At 49.6% G+C, this 20,551-nt stretch overlaps 1 protein-coding gene across 5 annotated transcripts in view; it reads right to left on the reverse strand.

Moving 5' to 3' along the window:
• Nucleotides 1–840: 840 nt before the first annotated feature.
• Fars2 (phenylalanyl-tRNA synthetase 2, mitochondrial) overlaps nucleotides 841–20,551 on the reverse strand; it is a 538,274-nt gene continuing 518,563 nt past the window's right edge. For 4 of the 5 annotated variants that reach the window (XM_023712146.1, XM_023712144.1, XM_023712147.1 and 1 more), the window contains 2 exons: nucleotides 3,408–3,594; nucleotides 1,219–1,303 (listed from right to left, as the gene is read on the reverse strand). In XM_023712146.1, the coding sequence (XP_023567914.1) occupies nucleotides 3,411–3,594 (184 nt within the window). In that variant the 3' untranslated portion in view covers nucleotides 1,219–1,303; nucleotides 3,408–3,410. Of the gene's footprint in view, nucleotides 1,304–3,407; nucleotides 3,595–20,551 lie in introns of all 5 variants that reach the window. The other variant, XM_023712148.1, reaches the window with a different exon arrangement.

The raw sequence follows: 20,551 nt of genomic DNA on the forward strand, positions 1-20,551 counted from the left end.
TATCCCAGCACTCACAGTGCTCCATCAGCCGGCAGCATCTTACCAGGCACGAAATCTGATTAGTAAAACTGGTCATGAGTGAAGCAGGCAGACTACAAAGTGCCTAGGACAGAAAGGGGGGCATCAAAGGCCCGCATTCCTCCCTAAAGGTCGCCTTGGAAGCCCAGGCCTCTTGTTGGGAACAGAACTGGAAGGACTGGGGGACCTGGCCCTCTGCGTGCATCCCGGGCTGGGGCAGCTGGAGCTCTTTCCTTCTTATCAGTGCAGAAGTGGCAGGCCACGCCCTGTGGGTGGGACCTGACTCCAGGCCAGTTTGCGCTTGGCTAATGGTGGTCTCCTGGCTCAGAGGCACGGCTCCCTTTTCATTGGAGGGAAGCCCCTGGGTCTTCTTTGAAGCCTGCCCTTTGCAGAACAAAGAAGAGCAGTGTATTAAGGCGCTAATTCCTAATTCTGAAGGTTCCCTCTTCGGCCACCTACATCTTGGAGGCACTGCGAGTTTGGGTGCAGACTGCTGCAGCCCAGTGACCCCCACCCCAGAGCAAGCCTCGTGACTTCAGTGGTCTCCCAGTGCACGCGTTCATGCCACACTGCGTGGCAATCTAACTGTGCAACAGCACTGTGTTTATAACACCCTGTGTTTATAAACACAGTGCTATTGCATTGGAGGAAAAAAAAAACTTTATTGCCAAAAAATACTAATGGTCATCTGAGCCTTGGGGAAGTGCTGTGGCAGACCCGCTCCACCCAGGCGGCCACAACCCCTGGATCTGCGTGAGCAAGGGGCGGGGGAATCACAGTCCAGCCACATGCTCCTCGACCAGCGCGAGGGACTCTCGCTGGCCCTCCGCGCGGCTGGCTGTGCCTGCTACCCGAGCGCCACAGCCTGTGGGCCTCAGATTCGGCCCACGCGTGATGGCTCCCTGGGATTGACTGACGAACCGTGCAGAGAGCCGAGGGGCAAAGTGTGTCGAGAAGGGAAAGAGGGGGCACTGTTCTTTTCTCCTTTTCCTTTCCTCCACATTAAAGATGAACACGTGCGGACACTTTCTTAGGAGTGACCCTTTATTTTCTTCACATCCCCATTCATCAGAAGATGCCTGAGGCTCCAGCTTACGTAGAGCATCGTTTCCTCTCTCCACAGACCCTGGAGCTCACGTGGCGACATCAAAATCGGCCATCCACACCCAGCTGCTGCACCGCGGCTGCCTGGATGCCTTGGTGGACGTGGCTGACTTCCCTCTGGGATAGTGTCCGCTCCATGTGGCGGTAGGTGATGCGGTAACAGTGGCTGGTCCTGTGCGTCCTGGAGAGGGGACAGAGCAAGGCGGGTGAGTAACAGACGTGCCTGTGCTTGTGGGAGCACGTACACCTGCCAGGATCCAGCACCCTCCAACCACAGCGGAGAACCATGCCCGGAGCCAGGATTGTGCTTGCATCTCGTTACAGAGCCACCTACCAGGATGACTGCCTCTTTTAATGCTTCAGGAGACAGTGGCATGTGGGGCAATGCTGGTCTGAATAATCAAGACTGCTGGGTCCCACTGGGCCTGGTGCCTCCAAGTCCCCTGGGACGGATACTTTTGACAGACCTGATTTCCTGGCTAAGCCCTCGAGAGTCTGATTCAGCAGCCGGCAGCTATGGCTGGAGCTCAGGGTTTTCCCAGGCTCCCAGGCGACAATGACAGGCAGACAGGATGGGCACCAGTGTCAGCCTGCCTCTGCCTTTACCAGGGCACAGAAAATAACCGTGTGAGTGAAGCACACTCTCAGCACCCCTGCCAGCCGTGGGAAGCACGCGGGTAACTACGCCACACTGACTGCATGTCACAGGCGTTCTGTGCAGACAGGGACTCCAGGTGCCCCAGGGAAGAGCCAAGTAGCTCTGAAGAGTGCAGAGGCAGCAGCAAGGCCTATAGCTTGCGACACACCCTGCCTGATCTAATCAGAAAGGCCAGGCACCACAGCTCTCCCCAGGGCCCTCTTGTGGCTGAGGGGTTAGGACTTAGCATGCTTTCTCTAATTTTCCTTTGTTATGAGAGGCCCGTGCAACTTCACAGCCATAGAAGTGCTTCTTTTCCAGTCCCCTGGTGAGCCTTGTCTGGGACATCATCCACGTCTGAGCCTGGCCAGGGCCAGGTCGCATGGTCTTGGGCAGGCGAGGCAGAGCTGGCCTTCTGGCACAACATGGCCTTGTACAAGTGGGCTGCAGGTGCAGCCAGCACCTGGGCCACCCCTTGTCCCCATGGGAAGACCTGACTGTCCCTGTCATGAGGGTTCCTAGTGCCTGGCGATAGCACTCTCTGGGGGCTCCTCCACCTTTCCTCTCCTGTTCCTGTTTCAATGCCAGACAGTGGCTAGGTAGAACTGGCCTGGGAAGTGAAGCATCTGCCTTGGTGCTGGCTGCCCAATACCTCCTGGGATTCAGGGGCCTTCTCTTCCCAGGCTGGCTTGGTCAATGTGGCCCGCATAAGCTCTCCCTTCTGCCCAGAGCCCATCTTTAGGGATGACAGGTTCCTACGGTGCAGCCAGGCCCAGAGCCCAGGTGTGTTGGGAGCCACAGGAACCCAGCTGGGGGACGGGGCTTCCCTAGCCAGACTCAGTTGCCGGCTGCAGGCCTGGGGACCATTTGCCTCCTCTCCTGGTAGAGCTGGTCAAGAATAGAAGTCCCAGGCCTTCTGGTCACCAAGTGTGGTTACCATGACAACCACAGACACAAGCCCACCCTTAGCTTATCCTGGGAAGGTTAAGAGGAAGGATGCCATAAAGCAGGAGGGCGTCCTCAGAGACCCGCTCTAGAGTCCCGATTGAGCTCCTCTGTGCCCCATGTTGCAGCTTTCTTAGCGCAAACCCTTGCCACTCCGTCCCTTTGCTCCCCCATGGTAACAGCAGCTGTGGCTTCTAAGCCTTTCACACATCAGTTCTCTTAGGCACCCCAACCCCACTGGGTAAATACCAGGATTGTCCCTGCCAACAGCTAAGGAAACCGAGGCACCGAGAACATAAGACCCTGTCCACGCTCACAGACGTCAGTGAGAGGCGGGGGCCGGATTCAGAGCCAGGATATTTCCTGGGAAACAGCTTATTGAGTCCTCAAAAGGACAAGCACAGGATTATCTTGCAGCTCAGCAACTCCTTAGAGGGGGCTAAGCCCTAAAACACAGAAAGCAGATGTTTGAACAAGAACTAGTACAGGAATTTGCATAGCAGTCCGGTATCAATTATCAAAAAGTGGAAATGTCCACTAATAAATGAACAAAGTGTGGTCTGAACAAAATGTGGTATATCCATACAATGGAGTGCTATTCAGCCATAAAAAGGGATGAAGTACTGCTATACAGGCAGAAACCAAGTGCGGTATAGATGAGCTTTAAAACACGGTAAGTGAAAGACGCTGAGACAACATTCACATATTAAATGAAATGTCTACGATAAGGAAATCTGTAGAGATAGAAAGCAGATTGGTGGCTTCCAGGTGCTAGGAAGATGAGAATGAGGAACAGCTGCTCAGTGCTATGGGGTTTGCCCTGGCGTGAAGCAAATCTTGGAGCTAGAGAGATGTGGCAGCCGTGGAATTCATCACCATGTTGAAGGTCACTGAATTACACAAGATGGTTAATTTGATGTTACATAAATTTCATCATCAGAAGGATCACTAAGAGTCCGAGCTGAGTAGTGAGACCCTCACCTAATACATATATATATAACCAAAAACAGAACCACGAGCTAGGTGTTCTGAAGCCAGCAGCTGACTGCCGCACCCAACAGCTCTGCAAACACACACCTCCTGCTCACGCCTCCTGCCTCTTTCTCCTACCCCATGCTATGGTGGGAGCTGGACGTCACTCAAAGGTCAATGTGTCCCCAGCTTGGCAGTACTGGGAAGTGGCAGGAACTTCAGGGGGGGCCTGGTGGGAAGTCTCAGGCCACTAGGGGAATGCCTGGCAGAGGACAGGAGGACCCTGGCTTCCTCTCTTGCAGCTGTGCTGAGCTCCTGTCATGCCTTGCACAGGCCCAGAACAGCACAACCAGAATAAGCCTCAACCCCAACTCCACTCCTGGGGACTCAGACCAAAGGTCTCACATGTGCCTGCAGCGCTGCAGAGCTAGATGCTCAACCCTTCTCATTTGCTGAGCCAGTGTCCTAAGTTGTCCAGGCTGGCCTTGCACTTGTGAACCTCCTGCCTTAGCGTCCCAAGCAGCAGGACCACAGGCACTTGCCACTGTGCCTAGCTAATGTTCTTTCTACGTTGATAGGTCTCAGGTATTTGTGACAGTATCTAAAGCTGACTCCCACAGCCACCTCCCTCTGAGCAGTGACAGGTTTGCAATCCACTGAGATGACAACATCTTTTAGTTATTCTGTTCAAGAAAGAGACCCGATGGGCCCCTTGCTCCCTCTGGCTCTACCCTCTGATGAGTGCGGGACATGGCTGGGATGATCAAGATGGGAACACCCTCCAGATGGGACACTGTGGTTTAGGGTTTAATGAAAAGCCTTTCTTGCTTAAAGACTGGGAGGGAGCGGGGGAGAGGGTTAAGTGCTGCGGCAGGGGCACTAAGCTACCCCCACCCTGGCCGGCTCCACAGGGCCCAGTCAGCAGACAAGAACCGGCCCTGGAGGAGAGATGGGCTGAGCGGGCCACGTGGAGCTCTGCAGGCAAGCGGAAGCTCTCTTCTATGTATTTCACAGCTTCCACGTGTCCAAAGAAACAAGACTGCCGACTTCGGGAGGTCAGATACCATCATAACAAAACTGAAGAGAGATCCTCCTTATTACTTTTTAATTGTGGTGCTGGAATTCCATTGCTCAGTGTCCCCAGGATACTGGGTAATGGGAGTGGGTCACTGGCCGTGCTTGGGTCTCGTGCAGAGAAGCTGGTGCAGGAGGCCTAGCCTGCTGGAGCACTAAAGGGCTCTCACTTCACCAGTGTAGCTGGAGGTTTGTCAGTCAGCCAGCAAGCAGCACAGTGCAGAGGGCAGGGATGAGCACAGGGAGGATCCAGGCCTCTGCTCCACCCAGTGTCTGCAGGGCCTGGCAGAGGGCGGGCAGGGAGATCGGCCACACTGCCCGGGGTATCACCTCGGGACACCTGAGACCTGCTCTTGGCAAATGACTGTGCCCTCAGTGCTTGCAGTGTGGGCGGGCACCACAGTAGCCACAGAAGAAACTTGAGTCATCTGCTAGTGAAGGGGGCTCATTCGGTGAGAATGCAGGGTGGTGACCCCGCCCCCTTGCCATCCTGGCTGCCCTGGATGAGCCACAGCGAGCGCTTCCTCTGCTTCCCACATGGCTTTGGGAGGAGGCCCGGCAGGGAGCCGCAGGCCCGCGCTTCTCCGGGCGCTCACTTGCTTGGGGTTCTGCTCCCTGCTCCTTGGCGTCTGCCACAGCCCACCTGGCACCACGCCCGGCCCGGCCTAGTGCTGCGGCCCTGGTGATGGAGCCATCCCGTGACAGCCCAGCAGGAGAGGGCCTGCTCCCTCCCACACTAGGCCTTGGGACCACCAGCGAGGAAACATGGGAGCTGAGAACAGTCACACGTGTACCAACAAGGACCACCAAAATTATGACTGCTTAAATAGGCTTCAAAATAATAATAACTTAAAAAATAATGAAAAAAATTTTAAGCATTAACTGTTCCTTTCAAAATACCAGCAGAAATCTTTTTCTTTCTTTTACTCTTTTTCCCTGCATTTGGGAGAGGGTCTACAGGGTCTGCATGGTCTCACTACGTAGATCGGACTTGCAGTGATTCTCCTGTTTTCAGCCTTCCAAGTGCTGGGATTACAGACATGCACCACCACACCCAGTCTCAATCACTGTCTCAGCACGCCCCATGGTTGGGGCAGGCATGGCATGCCGGGGAACAAACCCCGGCCACTGCACTCTGCTGAGGCAGGCATTTTAGTCTGCTGGACTGTCAGGCCCGTCCTTATGGAGTGCATGTTAGACTGGCTACTTGCAGTTGAGTGCCTAAAATTCTTTCTTTCTTTCTTTCTTTCTTTCTTTCTTTCTTTCTTTCTTTCTTTCTTTCTTTCTTTCTTTCTTTTAAATGTAGTTAACGCAGAGTTTTCAGGGTCTCACTACACAGCTCGGACTTGTAGTAATTCTCCTGTTTCTAGTCTCCTAAGCACTGGGATTACAAGTGCGTGCCACCACACCTAGTCTATAAGATTTGTTTTCTTTTTTTGGTGGTACCAGGGATCGAACTCAGGACCTTGCACTTGCCAGGCAAGCACTTATTCCACTGAGCTATCTCCCTGGCTCACTAGCAGAAATCTTTGTTGTTGTTTTTTTTCCTTTAACTCAAATTTGCCCGTTTATATCTGATAACCTGAACAACTAATTTGAAGATAACACCATGTAACACAGCAACCACTGTTGAATCCCTATTACTTTGTTTAGTGAAATTGCTAATGCTGTTTTTTCTATCACTATTTTGTATTTTTTTTTCTATTTTGTATTCTTTAAAGCAACAACAAAAATGGGCCCAGCAATCCTACTGTGGGTAGCTGTCCAAGGGAAGATACCAGTGTGTAGCGGAGACCCCTGCTGTCTGTGTTTGCTGCTTACAACACCCAAGACATAGAGCTGTCTGAGTGGCCATCAGTGGATGAATGGACACACACACACAGACACACACACACAGACACACACGCATAAACACACACACACACCCCATGGACCCACCCACACACATATGCATGTACACATACATACCTCCCCACCCACTCATACACATATGCATGTACACACATACACATGTACCCCTACCCCCACATATGCATGTAAACACACACACATGTACACACATACACACATATGCATGTACACACATAGACATGCATGTACACATACACACATGCATGACACACATATACACATGCACCCCCCCCACAGATCCACACACACACACACACAAGCTGGACTACTACTCAGCCTTGGCAAAGATAAATTCTGTCATTGTACAACATGGATGAATGTGGAGGGCATATGTTAAGTAGAATGAACCAGCCTCAGAGAAACAGATATTCTATGTTCTATCCGTATACGGAGTATAAGAAGTGAGGAAGAGCGGCTGAGGCCAGGGACAGCGGGGAGGGGGGAAGCGGCCGCCAGTGCAGCTACAGTCAGACAGGAGGAACGAGCTCTGTTGCACTGGGGCGATCACAGTCCACAATACTGAATAAAATGATTCAAAACTGCCAAAAGGGAAGGTGTAGTTTCTTTACTTTTTTTGGACAAGGAATCGAACTCAGGACCTTGCACTTGCCAGGCAGGCTCATGTGCCACTGAGCTACGTCACCGGTCTAAGAGAAGGTTTGAAGAACAAATGCTTGAGGCAGTGGGCGGGCTCAGTGCCCCTCTGATTAAGGGCAAGGTGTGCAGGCACTAAGGCATCCCGCTGGACCCCACAACGAGGCACATTTAAGAGTCCTTAAAATGCTCATTTATAATTTAGAAAGCTGGGCAATAAACATTTTGAAACAAAACAAAAATAAAAGAGATCCCTTTGCAATTGTTACTTGTTTTTCTTCCTAAGTGACAAAATGAACAATGGCCAAGCCTACTATGAAGACTGTTGCTGACCCCTGGGCCAAGCGCCAGCCAGAGGCCATCTGTGAGGATCCAGGCACCTGGGCCTCAGAGGACCGGGACGGGAATGCGGGTCAGAGTGCTAGCGAGTGGGGGACACTGGCGTTACACAACTGCTCGGCTCACCCTGGCAACCAGACAGGCTCTGAACTTGAAATAAAACCTTCCCTCTCCACGCAGCCAAAACCCAGCTCCTACGGCATCCGCGGTAGTCTCTGTTCCATCTGCGGCAGAGCAGCTACTTCGTGTTCTTGGATGGTGCGTGCTCAACACCTCCCAGAATAGAGCAGACCGCGTGCAACCAGAGTCCCTGCAGACACCCCTGCTCAGGCAGGGCTTACTCATTAGGGAGCAGGGGCTGTCCACGGGGAGTCCCACTCGCAGGGTGACAAATCGGAGTGCTGCTGGTCCCTGGCAGAATGTGGTCTGGAGCCCTGCAGCACACACCGCATGGCTGGGCTGGGGGTCATTCAGGGACTCAGAACAGAGCCGTGGGGGTGGGGGAGCCTGGTGACCACTGTGCCTGCCCTGCAAACACAGGGCTGATGGCACAGTGGTGTGGAGAAGAGCTGGGTGTGCAGGTGGAGACCTGGTTCCTGTTCTCTCCTGGGGCTTTGCTGTCTGGGAGATTTCAGCTGCTTAGGTAAGGATGCAGGGTTGTGAGGATGGGGCGAGGAGGTCGGGACAGCATCAGTACAGAACCTGGCGCACCTATGCAGAGGCACAAGGCAGTTGTTCCACCCCGTAGACACCGAGGACAACAGACAGTACCACATCTTACCGGTTCTACACTTTTTCCTATACATCTATAATGAAGTTTGATTTATAAATTAGGCACAGTAAGAGATAAGAAATAATAAACAGGATGATTATGACCAAAAGCAATGAAAATCTTGAGCTTTGGTGCCACCATTAAATAAAATGAGCATTGCCTGGACATAAGCACTGTGGTACCGCAGAGGCAACCTGGTGACTGAGAGGCTACTGAGGGAGGCGCAGACAGGCAGCACCCACACGGTGGATGCGCTGGACAAAGCACAATTCCCGCCTGGCAATGGCCACGCAGGAGGCTCAAGATTTCATCACCCTGGTCAGAACTACAAGCCATTTAAAACTTGAGAACTGTTCATTTCTGAAATTTCCCACTTCATGTTTTCGGACAGTGGTTGACCTCACACAACTGACTGGAAAAAAGCAAAACTGTCCCCAAGGAGGGGCCACAGGGCCTACGGCTTTGCCCTACCCCTGAGGCGGCCTGGTGAAAGGCGTAAGAGTTTGGGGTTGAGGCTTGTGTTTGGTGTGCTCCTTTTTCTCCCCCTCTTTTCTTTTATTAGTTAGTTGATCTTCATGTTCCTGGAAATTGAACCTGAGCCCTTGGGCCCTGGTGCGTCTGGCTCTGCTTCAGTTCTAGCTCCTCTTTTGACCTCCCTTCAGGGATTTGGATGCTCAGCTTAGTCCAAGCATAACGAGAGCTCCCTTTCCACGGAGCATGAACTGCTAGCTGCTGGCACAGAAGCCAGGGAGAATAATGAATCGCTGCTCAGAGTTGGGCACAGCTTAAGTGAGTGGTCTGGGAAGTAAGTGAATGATCGCCTCCTCCTTTACATCCCAATTTAACAAAGCCAAGAGGGAGGAGAAGAAGATGAAATTTGGGTAATACCACTTAGATGCTGATGACTCTACCACTTCTAGCGAACCGCTGGGATTTTCTTCTTTCTTTAAATAATTATTTTATTTTCCTTTGGATTAATGTTAAAAAAAATGCTCAAAAGCATTAGCCACCTGGGAAATGCAAATCAAAACCACAATGAGGTCCCAGCTCACCCCAGTTAGAAGGGCTGTTACCAGAAAGCCCCAAGGGCACACATGGTGGAGGGGACATTTGCCACAGGGTTTGGAGCAAGAGCAGGGGTGGTGCAGGGCTCCCGGGCCTGGTCCATGTTCTGGTGACTTCTGACAGTGCCTGTGTGCCACCTTGCTCGGCTTCATTTTCCTCCCCAGTGAGATGCTGGACCACATGGGCTCTGTGGCTCCTGTCAGTCCCAGCATCCCAAGAAGGTTCTCAGAGGCTAGAGGGGAGCCTGCCGCGGTGGAGTGGAGGGGCTGAGGCAGAGGCCAAGGTGCTCTCTTGGGGTGAGTGAGTGACAAAAGAAGCCAGCTGCTTCAGCGGGGGTGGGGGTGGAGGGTGGCCCTGAGAGGCGCCTCTGCAGCCAGCACACCTGGGACCTCTCCACAACTCCCTCCCTCCCCACCCCATCCACACCCAGTGCACAACTGCAGTGTTCTCTGTCTGCTGCCCACAAGGCTCTGTCCCTGGCTGCCCTTGCAGGGCCAAGCTCGTCCTCCGGCTTCACAGAAGCAAGCCTCACTGTTGCTTTCCACTGCTGCAATTTCCTCCCAAAGGGATTTCTGTTCCTTGGAGTCGGTCACAAGAAACCAGGCCAGATGGCTCCTCTGACAGTCGCCGCCTTGGGAAAGACAACTCCAGCCCAGACCTTGGCGGAGGCAGCACCAGGGCGGGGAGAGACAGAAGTTGGACGCCTGTCAGCCCAGCCCAGCAGAGTGCCTCAGAGACACTGAGGTTGGCAGAGGGAGAAGTGCTCTGACTTCAAACACTGGGCAAGTCCTCCGGGGTTCAAAGCACCCCAGGTTTCATCCCCCTCATTCCCTGGAACCGCTCCTGCCAGCCCCACAGGGTGGATGCGTCCAGGGCCTGTGTGTGTGCGCAGGGAAATAACTGCTGAGGGGAAATCTTCTGACGGAGTCCTTCGCAGTCTGGCCTACGCCTCAGTGCAGGACCTGCGCCAGCTCTTAGTTCTCTTGTTCTCAGTCTCTGATCTGGGTGCTTATTCTATGATACAAATAATAGACACATAGGGCTTTGGGAGAGAGTGAATGAAAATTATGTAAAGTTGTAATGTAATTCTGGCTCATAGTTACTAGCTGGTACTATTACTCAAGTAGCCAAAGATTATAAATGTCCCCCCTTTACCCCCCAGAGAAAGGGCTGAGTGGACACAAACAATAATCTGAACTGCAACTTTCTTGGCCTCTGAGATGAATCATTCACTACAACATGCACAATCATGTGGAAAAGCCTTGAGGGCTCCGCTCAGGGAAACAAAGCCAGCAAGGGACAGACACTCTATGGCTCCACTCACCTGAGGGATGAGGCAGTCAGTCTGACAGAGACAGGAAGCACAGCAGGGATGCTGGGGGTTGGTCGGAGGTGGAGGTGAGTGGTGGGAAGCTGCTCCAAGGGGACAGGGCAGCTCAATGGGAATCTGGGGACATAGGAACGCTCTGGAGATGGTGGCGGTGATGGCTGGGCAACTGTGTGCCTCTGGTCTATATGCTTACAAATGGCAGGATGGCAAATTTTATGGTGTTTATATTTTGCCACACACAATAAATAGGGAGGGCTAGCCCAAGCAATCTAGTTGACTCTTAATGGAATAAAAATTAGGAATTCTCACTCTGTTAAAAAACAAAGATAAAGCAAACACCAGACCATAAGGTGCACAGGCAGGCTGATGGCAGGGGGTGTCACATGCCTGATTTGCATCTGAGGTCCCATTAACTATGCAACTGAGGTGTCTGGGGTTTATGCAAATGGTTCTTACCCATCCCTCTGCATAGTGCAATGGTAGTGTTTGGTCCCATTCAACAAATTGTTTCCAATCATTCTACTCACTGCCTTCCAAAAGATTCTCTTACATTTCTAACAAATATGAAGTAATGCTTCATTCTGTACAGATTTCCAAAGCTCTGTGCTTTTCAGTTGTGTGGAGAATTTGGAAAAGATTTTATTTTTCTCTCTGGTTTAGAGTTACAGAGCCAAAGTCAACACAACTAACTTTAACTGTGTTACAAGGCAGCTTCCCGGGTCTGCTGATACTTTGATGTGGATGAGTCAGGTTAGGGGATGGAAGACATGTGGCAGGGAAAGTGTTACCTTCCCAACTCAGTCAATTGATCAGCAATCATCTATGCTGGGCAGATGGCTGATCAGCAATTATTTACTCTGTGCTGAGGTAGGCATCCCAAGAGATACAAACAAGTATGCAAATTGCTTGATCAATACATGAATACTCATGAAGTGGCTGTCTGGGGCCTGACATGGTGGTGGTGTGAGAGAAAGGAATGTCTCTAAGTAATAGCAAGAAGGATTACTCTGAGCATGGTTCAGGCAGTGATGGGCTACACACACAATAGTGGTCCCAGAAGATAATACCACCTACTGACATTGTGGCCATCTTAGTTTGTATAAGGACACTTTACAATGTGTGCACAATGACAAGGTCACCCGACAAGGTATTCTCAGAATATAGCCTCATGATTCAATGACACAAGACGATCAATGTCTAGTTGGGTTTTAAGACATTCTTACGTGAAAAGATAGCTAACAGGAACAAGCTACTAATGCTAAATGTTAAATGAATGGCATAAACCCAAGCAACTTAGAGGTCAGAAAAGACCGCACAGAAAATGAGATTAAAGCTAGATCTTATGGTACAAGTAGGGTTTTGACAGGTGAAGGGCAAAGTACACATGCTGGCTGACAAAACAACCCAAGTGATACAGGTAGCAGGGGCAGCCACTGCATGGTCTTTCCTTTATCTGCATAGAGTTGCTGAAGGCATGTTCCAGGCTGACGTGGCCCCAGGCACGTGTGCGGAGGATGCCTGATCTAGCAGGGAGGAAGCGTTGTGCACCATCCAGGGCCACACTGGCTTCTGTGCAGCATGTGCACAGGTTGGTTACCTGCTCAGGACAGTGCAGGACAGTTTCATAAAGCAATGCTACTTGAGCCGAGGCTGGGAGGGTGAGGCATGAATTTGGCACATGGATAAGTGGTGAGGAGGAAAGGCATTTCTGCCAAGGGCACACAAGAAACTGTGAGCAAGCCTGGACACATTCAGGAGAAGTGACCAGCTCACGCTGGCGGGTGTGTGCACAGAGAGGATACAACTAAGGTGGTGCAGGAGGTGGCCTGGTGGATAGGGTCCCAGAGGAAGGCCCAAAGTTCTTGAAAAAGAAGCTTTAGCCAAAACATCAGTAAGCCACCATCCCCTACAGGCACCCTCTGAAAAGGTGGAGGACTTTTTTCCAAGTGCTTTTACTGTATCAAGAGGCCGGCCCTTGCTAACCTGAGTTCTCATTCCCTGCAAACCACAGAAGGCTATGGAGATGCTACAGTCCAGCATGTCCACGTGGTGTGAGCAGCTGCCCATTCAAAAAAGCACACTGTAATCATTCTTCACCCCACTATTAAGGAGTAGAATTACCCATGACTGTGTTAGGTAGGTTAGCTTTTATTTCTATAGTGACTAGCGAGTGAAATAGGTTAAGATTCAGGTGAATTCATTTTGCAAGAATTTTATACCAGTACAGAGAAATTTCTATACATAACAATGACATTGGTATTTGGCAAATACCTTAGCTGACACTCTGGGTCTAATTATCAGTGTCATCTCTTGGCAAATAGTGAGTGGGAGAGGAGGAGGGACCACAGTAGGATTTGGCTGGCAGGGTGTTCTTCCTCCATCCATAGCAGTGTCAGATAGAATATAGGGGTGATGTCTTGATGAACTGCTGTCAGATAGGGGCCTTGGAGATCTTCTGATCCATGCTTAAGTTCTTTTACAAAACCTGTGCCAGATGAATCCTGGGGAAACCTATTTTAGGCTTCTACAGTGTTGATGGAGAAGGGGTTCCATTCTCTTTGTTAGACTTGTATTCACTTCTGTCCTTCTCCTATGACAACCTTTCCAACTCCTCAACTTTCCATCACTAGTGAAATAGCATGATGGCCTTGGAAAATTCCAGGACCAAAAGTGGTCAGAATGGGACGAGACCTTGGAGGTAGCACATGTCACATTCAACTTCGCCGTCTCCAGAGTCAGACACCCATCCTCTCAATAATTCATTCATTCATTCATTCATTCATTCATTCATTCATTCATTCATTCCTTCATCTATCCATGTCATCTATTCTATCTAACTATCCATCCATCCATCTAACTATCCATCCAATTCATCAGTAAGTTTATTTAGCAAATCAATAGTAAATATCCACTTTGAGTTATTTATTTTGCTAGCTACCAGGGACCTAAAAATGGAGTAAAACAAATCAAAAGAAACTAGACATGACTAGGCCTTTGTGGACCACACAGTCTAATGACTAATATGCACTAAGCAAACAATTAGAAAGAAATGTAAGTTACAACTATACTAGAGCTTATGGATTCGTACTGTGGTCCCGTCATACTGTGAATTTTTTTGCTTCCCCAGCTTTCAGCTGAGAAGACTGTCACTCACAGATGTCAGAAGTAAATTTTTAAAAGCCCCCTCATGCTGGTCAACAGAGGCAGGGCTCCAACTGAGGTTTAGTGGCCTCCATGGCCACATTCTTAATCCTGGCTGAGGGACACTTTCTGGTGATAGTGGCCAATGTCTCAAGTTTGTCCCTGTTTCAGAGCACTACTAGGTCCTAAAAGGCTGTTCCCTTGATGAAACTTGAAGGAACAGTTTTAAAATGTGATTCTATAAAAAAATAATTTTGCTTGGGTCAGGAGGGGCCCACATAGGTCTTCTGGTGGTCTGGATATCTTTGCTACTTGGAAAATCTATGGACCTATCTAGGTCTCAATAAAACAGAGGTAACACTATTTGTTCCTAACTACTCCCTCAGTTAGGAAAAATTGAAGTCATATGAGGGATGCATTGTCAGCAACTTACAACAAAGCAATAATAAAGTCAGAGTCAATAAACTATTTCAAAGTATTATTGAGTTATAGTTGTCCATTTTCAAAGTCAGTGAGAAAAAGTCTGGTATTTTCCTACTTTAAGAAGAAAAGATTTCAGGCTTAGATTTCTGGTACACTAGAGAGAAACATAATCAATTTCCTCTACTTGAGTTTTGTCCATTATAAACGTTTTGGTGCAATTCAACAGCACTGCCTGCGAGTTACTTTCTGAAGCAAAGTGTCAGGATACCTCTGTCGTAGGCACATGGCAGAGTGACATGCTCTCATGGGTGAAGACACACTGGTGTGGTCCTGGTCTTGTAGATACTTCAGTTCAGGCTGAATTTTTACTGGGTGGAGGGATGATCATGGGTTGGGAAGAATGTAATTTGGGCAGATTGCTGGGACAGGTGACCAGAAAGTCCATCTGTGCCTGCTGCAATCCATCCTATCCATGACAACTAATTCACACTACAAGAGGGAGGAAGGCTCTAGAATGATGGTAGAATGAGACTAACCAAAGATCCGACTGATACATAAACCTCAGTGTACTGAGTAACATAGAAGAACAATGAGTTTTAAAAATGGATAGTGAAGAAGATGAGAAGACAGCTTGGGAAAACTTTCCAGGTACAAAAGTGAAGAACACACAGTAAGTACCCAATACTTCAGCCACCCCGAATGAGAGCAGTACCACTTAAAAGAGGGGAAGGCTTAGCCCACCTGGGGCAAGAAGCTGGTGCTGACCTTCCTGCCCAAAGTGGACTAACAGCGGACTAGAAGAAAAGCAAAAGAAACAAAACATCTACAACACTGATTGGAGAAAGGAACCTCACCTCTGTCCAGATTCTGAAAAGACAAAGAAGGAGCCTATCCTGAAAATCAAACTAAGTGTGTCACATGTACAGTACCTCAGACCCTCAAGCTAAGAGATAAACGAAAAGTTGGCCCTGGGGAAGACTGTGGATGGTGGGCAGAAGGAAGTACAGAAACAGCCCCAGGGAGAGAGCAGGTCATGGAGTCGCACCTCAGAAATGGTCCGAACGGCAAAACCCAAGGTTCGAAATTGTAGAACACACAGAGAAAACAACCCTTTGTGTACTGGAGTCATTAGGCACAGAGACAGAAGGGTTAGCATTTCAAGGACTTCAGATATAGGACTAATCTAAAATATAGAAAATGAAAAGTTCAGAGTTCAAATATGTTTCAAATGCTTAAGAACGTAAAATAACCATATGAAACAACATTATGAGAAAAGAACAGCATGTTTAGAAAAAAACAATTTAAACATTTGCAGTATAAAACTATAGTTATAATTTTATTTATTTTTTAATGTATTTAGTACAGAGTCCACCGAGTTTCACTACACAGATCAGACTTGTAGTGATACTCCTGTTTTCAGCCTCCCAAGTGCTGGGATTACAGCCGTGTGCCACCACACCCAATCTCAATCGCTGTCTCAGCATGTCCTGGGGGCGGGGCTGGCATGGCAAGCCATGGATTGAACCCCATTCCCTGCGTCTGCCTAAGCAGGCACTTTAATCTGCTAAGCCATATAGCTAGCCCTATAGTTATAATTTTAAAATGAGTAGGAGAGTTAAATAACAGAAGACATAGTTGAATGAAGGATTAGTAAATTGGAAGGCGAATCTAGGGACTGTTCAGAATACAGGAGAAAAAAAGCACAGAAATGAAAAACATAAGATGTTAAGAAATAGTAAGAGAACATGAATATTAGAAAAATATAGAGAGAATGAAGCATGGCAGTATCTGAAGAGATAATAGCTGAGAAGTTTTCAGGACTAATGAAAGTCTTTGGATAAGAAAGGACAGTAAGCCTTGAATGCTTAAACAGAAGATGCATTAGAACATGGTAATAAAACTGCAGACTTCATACTAGTTACAGAAAGCCTACATGGCGATATGTAACACACCCCCCGCCCCCACTGCCAAATCACTGCAGATTACATGCAGCTGAATGCTCCTGGAGTACTGGTGAAGTCAAAATGATTGCAGACACAGTGAGATGAAGTGAGAGCTTCTGACCGACACACTTGCAATGGGACATTTATGAAAAGTGTGTTTGTGGAAGAAGAAAACTCAACTCACAACAGGAACGAGGGGGAGAGGCTGGCCACAGCGCCACAGCAGCCGACAGCACAACCCGTGGGAATGCAGCTTGCTCTCCAGCAAGCTTCCCTGATGCTGTGGGCTCGGGGTCCAGTTTTCCAGGGCTAATCTCCACCTTAGGTGGTGCTGCCAGTGTTGCTCTGGAAAGCTACCTTCAGTCCCCAGCGTGCCATTGGAACCTATTTGCTCCTGGAGCAGTCTGCAGAGTGGTGTAGCATGGGGGCCACACAGCCCCGCTCTCAGCCACACTAGGTGATGCTGCCATAGCAGGTTAATGAATCTTGGACATCTCAACTTTGACACCTTTACAGAGAACCAATAAAACATATGTAATAAAGTTATGCATCACTTGACAGTGGGGATACACAGAGATACGTGTCCTTAGGCAATGATGTCACTGTGCAAACATCAGAGTGCAGTTACACAAGCTAGGATGGTGACAACGTCACTGAGTGACATAATTCTATGGGATTACCTTCAAATAGCAGCTTATCATTGGCCAAGACATCATTATTTAGCACATGACTATATGTGTGAAGACCCTGACACAGGGCCTGCTATGAAATACAGAAAGAAAACAGTTATAATTGTTATTAGCATTATAAATATTGTTAATTTGTTTATTTAACAAGCATTAGAGATTGGCTAAGAAACATCGCTCAGAAGCTCACGTGTGAAGGTTTGGTCTGCAAATCACACTGATGGATTCATAGCTCAGTGGGCTATTGGGGAAAGAATGGAAGTTCCAGGGAATGGGGCTGAGTGGACGGATGTAGGTCCTTGGAGGGTGTCCTCTTGAAGGGGGACAAGAGTGGGCCTTTGTCCCCAACTCCATCGTCCTTCCTTTGCTTTCGGGCCACCGTGAGCTGCACAGCTCTGCTCTATCACACGCTGCCCATCGCACCACAGAAGAAACAAAGCTGGCGTCTCTGAGCCACAACCGATCTCACTCAGGCCAAGCAGTCTTTTTCTCATATTTTGTCCCAGAGATGGAAGGTAATGCAGTGAACAATGCACAGCTTTGCATTAGTAAAGTGATGTGACCCTGGACTGCAGGGAGAGGAAACAGAGCACCGAGGCCACCTGAAACTGGAGCGCTGTGTGCCAGACCCTGCTCAGGTGCCTCCCACCGTCCTGGGCGCTGAGCTCAGGCAGCCAAGCAAGGCCCGCCAGCAGCACCATGGCAGGCTCCACCTGACCACTGCGCCGTGCAGACTCTACCGGGAAGTTACCAGAAACTCTCTTCCCTGTGCTGGATTTGGAAGGTGCGTCCTGGCTGCTTTTGCTTCCATAAATCACTCCCTGCTGTAACATCTGGCCACAGGAAAATCCAAACAGAGCAGAGAAAGGTGACAGCTAGAATCCTGTGTCTTGCTTTCTTGAACAGAGAGGACTTGCCCAGGATGTGCAGGTGCTTGTGGCATGCAGTCGTGCTGAGTGGCAAAAGAAAGGCGGGACTGCCGGCAGCTTGGAGCCACAGCCAATCATGTGTGCAATGCAGTGACAGACATGCATTTAGCTCAGCCTCTAGGTAAGGACAGAGGTCTATTTGATAGCAACAACAGCAACTCTCCACGCACGGGAAAGTGTCTAAGAAGAGATCTGCCACAGAAGAATTTAGTATCTTTCGGGCAGACGCTAAGCAGAGGTCCACAGTTAGAATAAAGGTTTACATACAAATGCTGGACCCTTAAGCAAAAATGCCAAATTTCTCTTTCTCTCTTTTTTCCTTTTATACTTTTTTCTGAGACAGTGTATCACTGTGTAGCCTATGCTGGCCTTGAACACAGCAACCTCCTGCCTCAGCCTCTCCAGTGCTAGGATTAAAGGGCACACAACCACACCTGGAACTTTGCTGTCAAGCAAATAAAATGATGTCCAAAGTGGAGTCCAACCTGGTCATCAGCTCTTTTCAAAGGTTGTAGAAATGACTTGATTCATAACATTTTCATACAACAGTCTGATTCTTTCTCTTTCTTCCTACCTCCGTCCAAATCAAGATGGAAGGAGTGTTTAGGTTCCTAACACAGAGTTCCCCCAGCTCTCTCTCACACAGTGTATCTGTCAGTCAGCCTTTCACCATGGGGAACGAATTCTGGGTGAATTCACAGGTTCCACTCGTGTTGGGCTGGCTCCAAGGCACACACGACATTGTGGAAGCTCCAGACGAAAGAAAACTGCTAGCCCATGGTTTCCAGGAAGCAGAGGGAGCGGGAAGGAGAGCGAGTGGGAGAGCAAGAGGGAGCCAGCCTCCTCCAGCAGGGCCTCATCGCCTCAGGGCCCACTCAACTGACGGAGCCAGTGAGGAGGCTGGTGCCTTCATGAGCCAGTGCTCTTCTGCAAGCCCCACCCTGAACACATGAGACTTGTGGGGGCGTCTTAGATCTACACCACACTGCATTAGCAGCAATCAGGAAACAGCCACCAAGGTGGTGTGTCTTGCTGCCTCTCCCTGCTAGGTGGGGCAGGTCTGCGGGGCCCTGACCAGCACACCACACTCTCCTTGCGGTGGCGCTAAGTGAGAGACACAGTGGCACAGGCAACAGCCATGTCTGGGTGTCAGGAGGGCTGGGACTCGAATGCCTGAGCCCTCCCTCTAACCACCCTGTCTTCCTGGGCAGGTGCCTGGCATCTCTGGGCCTCACTCCTTCACCAGCCACAACTGCTAAGCTCTTTGGCTTCTTGGTCCTGTGAGTCCCTATGTGCTTTTGTGCCAGTTTCTTATAAGGTGAGAGAAAACAGCTGGCATCGGGGAGGGACACCTTTCTAACTGACTATGGAACCCAATGTCTGTCCTGTCCCTCCCAAGCCATCATCATTATTGGTAACAAACAAGCGGGTCAGGGCCTGGGAGCCCAGGCCGTTTGCGGCACCCAAAGCTGATGCTGCTATAGCTGGCTCTGAATAAGCAGCTGCAAAGCTGCTAACTGGATCCAGCAAGCTGCTGAGTCACTGTCGTGTAACATCAAGTGGCTCTGTGCTGACGGTGAGGCCCATCCTGTCAGCAGCCGAGAACGTTTCTTTGTGATTAAGAAGAACAGGGGTGTGCAGAGACACACCGCAGACTGGCTTTCACAATTTATGACGAGTAATTAAAATCTAACAGGCCACAATTAGAAAGCATCCACCACAACCTTATTTTGCCATTTGTCTTTTAATTAAACACATCCCATGATTTAGCTCTAACTCTGCACGGAGAGCCGGGTGCCCAGATGCATTGGTTATGACATCTTGGAGGAGGAGAGCAGAGAGAAGATGCTTAAGTGTTGTACGTAAATCACCGATCTGTCCTTTCTCGGGATCTTCCCACATCACAAGGGTGATGCTGAGAGAGCCTGGCTCTTCCCAGTGCCACCCCTGGGCATCACTGGGCCTTCAGTGGGATCCCTGAGAAAGGGCAGGGGCAGGGGAAGCTCCTGGACAAGGTCAAGGTGGTAAGTGGGAGAGATGTAGCACTGCGCGGGCCACTCCAGCACTAACTGGGGTGCAGGAAATACTTCCTAAGTGGAAGAAATTCAGAGTTCTTTTTCATGTTATGAGTGGCTTATCACAAAGGAGCAATGGCACTGTGTGTCATGGCCAAGGGCACTGGAATCAGAGCCATGGCAAAGGTGTGGGGAGCAGGGTCCTTGGAAAGCCTGGCCATGCTGGGCAGAGCTGGGGCACTGCCACAAGGCCTGCCATGGACCTGGAGGTAGGCAGAGGACAGGTGTTCATTCGTCTACCTCACTATCTGGAGTTGGCTATGGGGAGAGATGCCTGACTCTAGAAACTTAGAGAAGATCCATGACTTACTATTTTGAAAGAATGTCCTACTAGGGTAAGGGCTGGCAAGGACAGAATTAAAGACCATTAATGTATCAGCTCATTGATGAGTTTGGTTTTGCTCAGTAAGAAAAAACTATCCACTGCTTGCTGTAAAATTTCTATATTTTCCCTATTTTATCAATCATCAACTGGGCAGGACAGCAGCATCTAACCCCCAAGCTGACAGACACTACTCACCTAATAACCTAGAAGTTGGACAGAAAGTCAGAGCTCCTGTCTTGAGTCAACTGATGTTGGCTTTCTCCTTGGA

The sequence above is a fragment of the Octodon degus genome, unplaced genomic scaffold (assembly GCF_000260255.1).
Source record: "Octodon degus isolate 3935 unplaced genomic scaffold, OctDeg1.0 scaffold00023, whole genome shotgun sequence".
In the NCBI taxonomy this organism is placed as follows: Eukaryota; Metazoa; Chordata; class Mammalia; order Rodentia; family Octodontidae; genus Octodon; species Octodon degus.